Source organism: Nilaparvata lugens, chromosome 4 (genome assembly GCF_014356525.2).
Source record: "Nilaparvata lugens isolate BPH chromosome 4, ASM1435652v1, whole genome shotgun sequence".
NCBI classification, from domain to species: Eukaryota; Metazoa; Arthropoda; class Insecta; order Hemiptera; family Delphacidae; genus Nilaparvata; species Nilaparvata lugens.
Window position 1 is genome coordinate 27,407,601 of NC_052507.1, and position 12,288 is coordinate 27,419,888.

The 12,288-nt window shown below is 33.8% G+C and overlaps 1 protein-coding gene across 2 annotated transcripts in view; it reads right to left on the minus strand.

Moving 5' to 3' along the window:
* LOC111051960 (myosin-9) overlaps window positions 1-12,288 on the minus strand; it is a 135,815-nt gene that overhangs the window by 11,888 nt on the left and 111,639 nt on the right. For both annotated transcript variants that reach the window (XM_039427237.1, XM_039427238.1), the window contains 2 exons: window positions 9,483-9,782; window positions 913-1,032 (listed from right to left, as the gene is read on the minus strand). In XM_039427237.1, coding sequence (XP_039283171.1) covers window positions 913-1,032; window positions 9,483-9,782 — 420 coding nt within the window. The remainder of the gene's footprint in view (window positions 1-912; window positions 1,033-9,482; window positions 9,783-12,288) is intronic.

Sequence of the window (12,288 nt, forward strand, 5' to 3'; positions counted from 1 at the left end):
GCCGACAAAAATATTACCGTAAAGTTTTTATTTTGCTCTTTATAATATTGTTTAATATGTATATATGATTCAGGAATTCAATAAATTCCTATTTAGTATGTTTATATTGTGTTATTTATTATTATTCTTTGTTTAAGAGGGAAGCGATTTGATTTCTCAATTCTACCAAGAGAAGCAGAGAGTAAAGAATGTAATTACCGTACATTCCTTATGAATGTAATTTTATATTCTCAATTGATACATTCTATAGGTACTCTCTGATTCTACCTTCAGAATAAATTTTTTACTGCATGACATTGTATTTGTATATTGGACATATCATATTCTACTACATTATTTTGCAATCTGATCCTAGAGATAAATCATCTTAATGTTGAAAATTTTATATTAAAAAGAAATGTCACCCATTTCACGGTTTTTTGTTAATTAAGCGTTATTATTTCGAAACACATGAACCACTCAATTACCATTCCTTGATTGGGAGGTGCTAATGATTGGGCCTAATGATTCCTATGTGAGCCCTTATTGATTGGAGTTTGTGAAACTGCCTGATTTAAACTTTCAGATTTGAGTACATTGACAGCCAGAAAAACTTAGCCTTCAAGAGAAACAAGCTATTGGAAAGAATCAGTGAGAACTGGTTGAAAGCCAAAGTAAATAGATTAAATCTACATACATTCATCTATCTACCTTGGTTAAAAGCAAAATTAATCCATCGTTTAGAAATCTATGGAGAAGAGAAGATGAGAGAAAAGTCCCTCCTACACACAGATCTGTAGTATTGTAGGAGATTCCCTTATATACATTATTTGTAACTCTCATTTGGTATGTTACAATCTGAGATTGATTTGATTTTGGCTTGAAATTTGTGAATAGAATATCAAATACAATATATATTGTGATGATGCTTACCATTGCCAGATCATGGAAGTCAGCTTCAGATATATCTTCGCTGGTTGGCAAAGACAGAACCCCTGAATCACTCACATCATCGCGACTCTCCGGGGTGCGGCTTGGACTGGCCGGCGCTGTCTGCAAATAGAACACAATTATCACTGTCACTTTATTCTATTAGTCATTCGGAGCTCGAGACATTTACCACCGGGGTTGTTAACGCCATCAAATAAAATAATTGGCGAGAATTTGAATTGCAGGAAGTCATTAATGTGCAACGTTTAATTTTACTGTCTGTAACGAATTTCATATCAATGTAAGTTTATAAATTAATCCTGGTAAATCTTGTTCAGTATAGAATAATCTAATCGAATGCTTAAATCAACTCATTATTATGATAATATCATAATATATTATATTACGATACGGTACCCTTCGTAAGATTGAGGAGTCCAATATTGCATTGAAACATTTATGGAATGCAAAAAGTTCCACGCAAAAAATCATTTATACGCAATGATAAATACAATTACAATAATATTGTAATGGAGAAATGGATAGAATACCCCCACAAAGACTATATATCTGTGTGTAGGGGTGAGTTCCGATCAGCCTATCGAGGCCTAAATATTTTTACAAAATGAGCAGTAAAGATCTACTAAATGCAACTAAATATACTCCAAAATGAATAAATAAGAATAAGAACTGAAATAAATAACTAATTGAAAGTCTATTAGGAATAGCGATAGTACTGTTTAATGATAGTCTAATAAGAGATTTCATTTGATTTCAAAATAAATTGACTGCTAAATCAAATTCTGACTGAAATAAAATTTAATCATACTGTACATGGATAAGTGATTAATACAAATTTTCAAGTTCTAAAAACCAGAAACAGACTTTTATGAAAATAAATAAGTCATAGCTTTCGTGTTCCTATATTTCTTTCAAACTCTATTTTAGTTTAGGCTAACATTTAGTTTTTTGCTCTCCTATGAAATTATGTGAGGTGGATTTAGCCGGTTTACACTTCATTACAGCCGATTATTGTACATTGTTTGATTGGAATATAAAAATATCATATCCACTATATAAAAACATACTTTACTCTATGCTACTCTTGAATAATAGATATAAAATCAGGAAAAGTTGAGTGGAAGAATCATACTTCAAACGATTATAATCAGTGGCTTTTCTACTCTTTGTGATTGCTGTAGTTGCAGTAGAAGTTACCAAACCATAATTATTGTTTCAAGTGGTATTAAATAAAGGTTAACTTGTTTTTAAATTGTAAATGACATGTTCTCCAAGGAGACTGAACAGAGACGTTTTATGAAAATAATTTTATTTTTCTCACCAAGCTTCTTCTAATTATTGTAAAAAATCTACGGTTTTATTCTGAGCATTCATAAAATTTAATAATTCTCAATGAAATTTGTAATTTACATTTCGTTTCAATTACTTAGGATAACTTAGATCTTGACATGATTTTAGGTTCGTGTTGGCTTCAACTCTATCACTAGGAAAATCGGAAAATGACGAGTGATAAGCAAAGAGCTTTTTATAAAAACACTTCACTCACATGGGCTACTTATAATAAATTAATAAAAACGATATAAAAATCTTGAAGTACCCTTTATTTTTAAAAACTTTAAAATAGTTCAACAACTAGTTTCGACACTTAGGTCATTTTCAAGTTGAAATGATTCAACTCAAACATTTTCAGCTGAAATTATTTAAACTTGAAAATGACCTTAGTGTCGAAACTAGTTGTTGAACTATTTCAAAATTTTAAAAAATAAAGGGTACTTCAAGATCTTTATATTGTTTTTATTAAAGAGCTTTTTATATTGGATCAATACCTACTGACGAAATAAAATTTTGCAAGTAAGTTACAAATGGTTGGGAAATTAATGAATGGGTTAACCACTTGAACTGTAAAACAAAGCTAGATTTCAGTCATCCAGACGAAAAATGATGATCTGATGCAACATAGACGCCTCTATTGTTTGGCTTCGCTCTTACTAGACAGAAGTTTGACTTCCTTCATTCAGTTTTCTAGATCGCAGTGTCATAGTCTCATTGAAAAGCCCAATGACCCAATAGCAGCGATAGTTTCTGAGATATGATAATGCTATCAGTTCTAATCACCTACAGAGCTCTCAACAAATTGAGCAATAACTTAAATATGGGGATTGTAGCTTGCCTCATTCAAGAAATGGAAAGATGACATATGAAACCCTTTCTCATGATCATCAAAAATACATATTTCAAACGATTTTTGATTCCTCATATCTTGATCAAGCACATACTATATTATAATTTGCTTGCAAGTGAGAATTTCATCAATCTTGAAACAACACTCCTTGGATTTTTATATTCCGAAAAGGACCAAAAAAAAACACAGCATATAAAATCTTCAAGAATAACTTCAACCGATATGTGTAATTCAGAGGATTGAGACAAACAACATGTAACTAAAACAAATAATTTATAATGAAGAAGGGTTCAATGAGAAAGTATTGCTTTGAATAAACTTACATAACAAACTTTGTTATCTTGTTCATAAGACTCATCTTAACTCTGTCAAATAAACATGATTTACTTTTTTCACTATTTTATTAGGTAATTTTATCATTGCAGCATCATCAAACCAATGTAATTATTATTTCAATTTTCAATTCTATTTGGATGGTCACGTTTTATTCTTTTTTGAACACGGAATATTGATAATTTTTATTCTTTGAATCAATTCATTTGATACCAACTATTTTTGCGGAGAAATAATACTAATGAACAAGAAATATGAATTAAATAATAATAAAACATTATTTTTTCCTGAAAAATCCATGAGGTGTCCTTCGTTTGAATTTTGTTGCTTTGATTTGTTAAAATTGATTATAACAGGTAGAATAATTCATTTAATCATAAGCTATATTCAAACACAATTGATTAAGCTTCTTCGATGGTAGGCTATTGATATCAGTAATTGATACGATCACTTCAAGCCCAGATTTCCAGAGGAGTCCTTTTACCAATGAAACTCAATTCAAGTAAGCAAAAGACAACGTAACAGTAATAATTTATAAATTCCATTTTAGATTTTAGACAATGAACTTTGTACATAATATTTCTTGTCTTATGCTGATTATAAGCTTGAGCTTGAACAAAAGGGACTGAAGCTTACATTTGAATTTTGCACTAATAGGGCTTCTTGTACGGTAGGGGTAGGATTAACCGGATGAGTAATTGATCTCTAATAGAATAGCACACTCATGAAACCAACACCATCTGTAGTAATTAAATTATTATCTTCAACAATTTTCTGTATAATAAAACGAAATGGCTATGCTGTACGTTGTAATACCGTGAAACATCAATAATACTACGACTTTAATGATAACTTACTAAATTCTCCTGTGATGGAAAATGATAATTTTTAGATTAAATTTGTTGGAATTATAATAAGCAATAACTTCAATCTACAACATTGTCAAAATTTGTTGGAATTTTCAAAATTTCAATCGTTTTACGAGACTGCTCATTGCATGACTGAATCAAATATCTGATTCTACTTCTCAGAAACAAGCAATGAATTTTTGAAGATATAGAAATTCTAATGACTATCACAAGACAATAATAATTGATATTACTGTATTTGAAAATATTTTTGAGGTTTAAAAATGTCAATTGAAAACACCAGAATGCTCATGTATTCAAATACAATGTTGTTGAATCAACGAATGTTGATTAGCTTTGAAATTGATTGAACTGCAGGAGACTTTGACTATATATATGATAGCCTAGTAGAATAGAATGATTTCAATTTACTGTAAATGATATGATAAATCATTCTAAGCTAAGCATTATCAAATCAATAATTGTTTGGATTCTTATGAGAAACTAGAATTTTTAGAGAACTCGTGATGTCGTGATACTCATTCGTATTGAATATGTACGCGAACAATAATCGACGTTCCACTATCACCACCCTGCAATCACAGTTTGCACTATCACTACACTGCAGAAACAACAATGTAACTTACATTATTTCGAGCAGCTCTTTTGCCAATAAAATTGAACAGAGAAAACCAATCTGCCATCGCAGACCAGCGCGAACCTGGTAGATGCTGGACGATAATAATCGGCAAATAAACCTGACGACTTCTAAAATGTTCACCGACAGAATATTACCTCGGATTCACATAGTGCTGTGCGCATTGCCGTTATCAGCAGGCTACTAACACTCACGCGTAGTGGAGGAGGCAGAGCAGAGGCCTACTAAACGCTCAGCCGCCTCTTGCTTGTGCTCTTTGCCTGGCTTTTGCTCAACACAGACAGAACAAAAAGAAAGACGAGACGATCACCTTTGTTTCTTTTTATTTTCACGCATGCGAAAAACGTCGTTTGGTTGCTTTAGTGTGGAGGCGGAATAAGACATAGGCTACACACACGTAACTGCGAAACTGTTTTCAGTCACAGCAAATTTATGCTGATTTGATCAAAGTATTGTCCACACAGGCCAGCATCTATTATTCATCACCAAATGCCACGGCCATTCCATCATGATCAATATCACTGATAATGGAAGCAACATAAAATTTCAAGTCTTCGAACTTTGAATTTGATCTTTTGAAAGATGACAAGGTCAGAGTTGTAAAGTTCATGGTTTCAACTTGTGAATTGAAAAATGGGTTAAAACAAATGTCGGTCGGATTACCCTTTTAAAAATATGAACAAACTGTCGGTATTTAGCTTACTAGTACTGATAAATACTAAAGAATACTGTGAAAAATATAAACAGTGTTGGAGTGGAGATTTTTTAATTCTACATTTTGTATACGCGGGTCCAGGAAACTCCACGTTAGGGGGATAAGAATTATAAAATACAACTTAAAAACTGTTCCTTTGTCATTTCCAGATAAAGTTCGGGCGTGAGTAATATTGTAGGTTCAAACTGGAGACTTGAAATTTCATTGTAACATTTATTCTTTCAATTATTTCATTATAATTGACAATTCATTCAATCAGCCCTATCCAGTCTACAGCAATTGCTCAAGAATATTATTGCTAGAATGACTCCTTAAGATATGCGACTTCCTAGATAATAAAATATTATTATTTGGTATTTTCAGACACTAAAACATATTTTATAGCAGCCACAATCCAGTTCAATAGATATTAATAGACTAATAGTGCAATATATAGTTTAATATAGTCCAGTCCATTATATAATAATAGTAGTTTCTCCTATTAAACTATGAAGTTACCTCATTAGAGACAAAGTACTCGGTCTTTGAGTGAGTGGTTAGCAGTTATTGCCTGAGTATTGATCAATATATAATTGAAAATTTGCAGCTCATTTATAAAGAAAACGAAATTTTCGTATTGACTGTTGCTACAGTTTGATTGAACAAATTACACAAAATTATATTGTACATAGAGGGTAATCTATTTTCTGTAATATCTTCCAAAACTGTTGCTATTCATCCATATAAGTACCGTACGCTATGTAAAAAAGATGGGCGTCATAGGTTCGAAAGCCTTTATCTAGTAAAACTAAGATCGTAGCCTAAAGCCGGCCACTGATGATTGTTCCAACAGGCCAACACGCTACCCAGAGTGTCCCCAGATTGGCTAATTCTCACCAACAGATGATCCTGGGAGACATTCTGGGTGGCAAGTTGACTTGTTGGAACGCTCATCAGTTAGTGGCCAACTCAAAAATAACAGTACAAATCCTATTCTTAGTTGCTTGGGAACAGCTAAGCTAAGTTTTCGTATATTCTTTATCCAATTAATCGAAACTGAATGATGAAATGAATGGATAGGATTAGATAAATTGGAATGATAGATACGATGAGTCATGAGTGTATTCCCACTAATATGTATTCTTATCACATCCTCTACAAGAAATCAAAGAATGTTCTTTACTATTGTTGTTCTTCCCCGCACTTATACTTCTTTCGTTGAAGAAATAAGCCAGAAATTAAGAGTAAACTCAATGAGAGTATTCCTGATTCATAATCTATTTAGATTTGGATCTCCAATTAACGCATGCCTCCTTATTTCTGGATCCCTTCTTCTCATACTTATGCTCAATTGTCGTTCTCTGAGAGAAACTTTTGCTAATAATGAAAAACATAATTTTGGCTTTGAAACCATCAATAAAACATGAAACCTATATAGCAGATCACCTACCTGATTTCAAGAGTATCTCAACCACGTGCAACTTGTCTTCAACAAAATTACAATCACTCAACACAAAACTCAAATCACACACTTTGCACGGATCACAAGAAGACTCACAAACTTGTAAACGATTCTTTTCTATTGAAAGGTAACTTGGAGGTACATAACTTTCTGGAGAGAGATCAACAGCACGTCACTATTACTCCAATCACTTTATACGCAAATTACTCAACCCACACGAATCACAAGAGGCTCACAAGCTGCTGACTTCCTATGATTATGCTTCGTATTGAATGTTTTTTTATTTGAGACAACTACAGGACACCCATTACTTTCCGGAAAGAAGTCAACAGCATTTCATCAGATAACACATGTAGAATACATGTGGTGTACACTGCTCATTTGTGTAAAAGAGCCCAGGTCGGTGAAGCAGACAAGCGCCGCCTTGTGACTAACTGAGCAGCGGCAAAGTGCAGAGTGCAGAATAGAGGACGCGAGGGCAACTGGCGGCAGCGGTAACGCCAATGAAAGAATGAGTTGTGTTGATCTTGATAGTGCGAAGGTAAACAGCGGCGGCCGAGTCAAGTGTGGGAGTTGGGGGGCACTGCACAGCCACAACCAGTAAACACGCCACGATTTATGCAACTTGCAGGCGTGGAATATAGGTCAACAATGTCAATGTTCAAGTACCACAACTGGGTGCTCTGCTCTGCTCTGCTCTGGCTCCACTTCAAGCATCGAGGACACACAGGTGATATCCTTGGGAACACATCGTGATCAGAGTCGGTGCTACCATATAGGGACCGGCACCGATTCCATTCAAAAGCCCGCCAAAATAAAAATTCTAACCTACAAACTGCCAGAAGAAACGTACACAGGAATAATTAGTACTCAACTATATACAGTTCAGTATACATGTATAATCACAGCTATATGTGGAAGGACTGAAGGCCACCGCAGTCAACAGCAGCCATCAATAATTTTCTCACGTTCGAAGTAAAATATTTATGGCTGCTTTAAACCGGCCGTAAATGCAGTTCAGGATGCAATGACGCAACTGTCAATAGGCTACGAGCAGGAAAATTTTCCTACATGCAGGAAAATTGTCAAGAAGAATTGTATGCTTTTTGACTGGACAATCCTTTTGTGTCAGCAGTGAACGAATAATTCAAAGGAGAGGGCATGGAAAAGTTGTGTGACAGGCTACTGTCCTATTTTCCGTAGTTTCAAATACGCAATAACTTTAAAAATTGTATTAATCACAAGTACCAGTTGTGTCTAGTGAACGAGTTCCTTTGAAATGCACTGTATATAAAAAAATAGAGTATAATTGCAAAACTTAATTTCTGTTCTAATGAATCAATGGCGTAAATCATCTATTTTTCCACCCAAGTACCATTCAAGTAAAGTTGTTGACAAGTGAATAATGTATAAATAACTAGGCTAGAAAAGTGGGAAAAAAGAAGATATTTGGAATCCTCCAACAAGACTATCCATTTGAGTTGAGGGGAATATAGGCTACTTTTTCTATAGATTCGAAGTGTTGTTAAACTTCATGAATTGGCTAAATATTACTTGAATTCTAACTTCCACTTGAATTTAGATTAAATTTTATTCGATAATGAATGAATATGATCAAGGAATTGTAGAACAAGATAATATGATAACTAAAATAGCGGCGAGACCCCGTCTTCCAAGCAGCGGTGCAAGGACCTCTTCGAATTAATCACTAAATGGAAAGTTGCAACAGGCGGTCTTTTAAGGTTAAGACCGCTCCTTTTAAACATATGATGTTTGTCAAGTTCCGTTTAATCTGATAGAATTCATAAGGACGGCAAAATATCGTACGATCAAAAATCGATGTGTGTGTAACTGGCTTTATTCGTGAGTAGTTTATCTCCTTCAGTTTCCATCAATGTTAGAGAACTCGATAATTACAATTATTAAGAAAAAATGATATATTATCCACTTTTCGATTACAGAAGTATTTTGATAATTTTCAAACAATATTCCCCCAGTCTTGTAGATAGTCAGGGATTTTATTACATATCCAACTGTTACAATTGATTAATTGAAATACAACACATTTTCTAAATTGGTTAACTGGGTTAGGTTCACCAGTAGCCTATATTAGAATTTTAACACGTTTCCTTGATTCAATATTTTTTAAGAATGTCTATTAACATTGTTTATGGAAAGTTGATGTGAGAACGCTGCATTTATATGTTGTATTGACAGACGCTATTGATTTTTAAATTGTAGGTAGAATTCATGAAATAGACAATATGAGAATAAGATTTTACAAAATAATATAGGTGTAACCTTAGAAACAAGCAAGAGTCCTACATTGCAAAGTATTATATACACTATTTGTATCACATGTTTGCTCCACTCACCTTGAAATGAAGACTTGCTGGTGCTGAATCCATTTCCAAGATTCTGAACTCCAGTAAATCATTCTGTTCTCTGAGGTCGTGATTCTCAGATATCAGTTCCTCTTGTCTAGCAGTCAGCTCCTCTATCTGAGCGGCCAGTGCCAAATTGATCGGGTTCTCTTCTCGGGTCTTGATGGGAGACTCGAGGTCCAGCCTCGCGCGCTGCTCAGTCTTCAATTTGGCCTGCAGAGCCTGGTGGGCCCGCTGTAAATCCTGATGCTCCCGTACCACCACCTGGTAAAGTGTTTCAAGTCCTACAGCCTGCAACAGAAAAATGTTGAAAATTAATATCACACACTGAAAAATATAATTTTACGGTGGTCAACAGTAAACAGGCAGATTTTCCTGGTCCCTAGCAATAGCATAGCAAAGAACCATGGTTAAAAAAATACAATAGTAATATGAGTACTATAATTGTTTCCAATTCTCAATAACTTCATGTTTATCGTAAATTATAAGCAGACTAATCATAAGTTGAAGATTGTAGATTCCATGTAGTGTACTAAAATATTACATGTCAATTTACGTAAAAACAAGTCTGCTCTCTGCTTTACAGTCATTTTCTACGTTTTAAAATAGCATTTCTTGAAGTGTTGAAGTAAAAAATTTTCAAAAATGATAAGTTGTTCCTACCGTTCTGTATACTGTAAATATTGTATACAGTGAATATACGCAAAAACATTATTTTAGAAAGCTTCTAGGGATAAAAACCCTGCTGGTTTTAATGATCGAGCTTCAACCAGTAATGAGTTTTGTTGGGGTTATCTTAGCTAAATGTGATCTTAACGATGAATGCAAGGAACACAGATAAGATTAATCTTAGAATAAATACTTCCGAGTCCTAGTTCGCATGGATGGACAAATTTCCATACAACTCCCTAGAAAAAGCATTAATGAGTCTTTGAATGAACATTAAAAATGTTTATTCAAAGACTAATTAAACCATGAATTTTATGGATTGCAGTTCGCATGTAAAGACATTAGATAAGAGCAGCATAGGTGAATCATGAAGGTTTTATAGATTTCCTCGCTAACTTGCTAGAGCAATGGAGCTTCAGAACTACTAGTCATTACAAAAAGTAAAGTAACTTTCTTCCAAATTCAATAATTTTATCAAGAGATTATGATCTTATCATGGAATGTTCTCCACCTAATGTTTTTCGTAATTAGAGTTTGAGCCAACTATATTGAGATCCTAACGAATGATTGGGACTATACAGTCTCTTTCAAGTAGTTGCTTTGTTAAGCTGGAGAGTGAGTTTTTGAACTCTGATTGGTCCACTCGAAGCAGAGCTTGTAACGAGCTTTGTTTCAACAGAATAAGTAGAGGTAGTCCTAGGATGATTAGAAACTCTTACACCAGTTATTTACTTCCCTAGTTACAAGTCGTTACCTTATCGATTTCTAATGACATCGCAGGACGGAAGGAAAACACTTTCTCCATGCTTAGTGCTTATATCACACACTTACGTTTTTGTTATGTTACAAGTCCTTGATTGATGAAGAGATTTAATGATTTGAGATGTAAGAAGTGAGTGATTAGCTTTCTGTTCAGCATCAATCAGTAGAGCGGAAAATGAAAGCAGTCACTTATACATATTTATTGTTCTTTTATGGCCAATATTTGATCTACTATTGCACATGTCACCTAAACACTGAATAATCTATTAGTAATATTCATTATGTTCCCAGATAGAATCCTTGCGTAATAATTTCCTAAACATTCTCAGTCTCAAATTAATCTAAGAATCCTTCAAAATTCTATCAAAAATGTAATTCCTTGATAAGAAGAAATAATCAGTAAGAAAACTTCTGAATGACTGCCTCTTAACTCACTTGAGTATTTGAATTCGCATCTTCACTCACAGTAAGTGACGATAATTTAAAACTCATTTTTTATTTCAAATTCAGATATTAATTCCAATTCTGATTTCCATTCGATAAGTGATTATTTGATATTCCTTCAAAATAAAAAAATGTGCATAGATTAAATTTCAGACACTATTTATTCCATACATCTCAACTTTTCCTTCAAATTAAAATTTAAGATAAAGTTCCAACTTATTCATTCATTTCGAGATCTCTTTTTGTTGCTCTCAGCACGAATTGGAAGAATTATAACTCGAGTATCACGAATTTTGAAGTGTTAACATTTTAATTCAAGCTACGGGTTGATCCACTCCACTGCAACATCGTTGTTCATCTGTGGATACGCTTGCCCGAAAAGGAGCTTCAAGGCCAGAGTGAGATAGAATAGTTTCATTTAAACGCGTGAACACTGACCTCGATCATTAAGAAGATGATCGCAGATATTAGCGTTAAGACCACAAGACAATAGGTTCTGGCGGACATGCCAAAAGGATGTCATCAACGTGGGAGGTTTATAATGGAGGCGCCATGAATGAAGCAAGCCATCGATTTGGCTGGTTTTGGCAAGTGACAGAAATCATCTCAATACATTCCACTTGGAAATCGACTCATCTTAACTGAGTTTCACTAAAATAAATCATCTTAATATTCAATTACACAAAAATTGCATGGAATCTGTTATATTTAACAGAAATGATAATAATTTATAGATTCCATAATTGAGTGATAAAAATGTAAATGCGAGCTGATTGTATTGGTGAGAGCTTGCAAATCGGATAAGAGATGATTTTCCCTGACATTTCATCTGTATTATAGATAATGTAGTGAAATTGTATATTTAAATATAATTCCCCCCTTCATCACCCATGTACAGACGTGAGTAAATGTACATGGACAT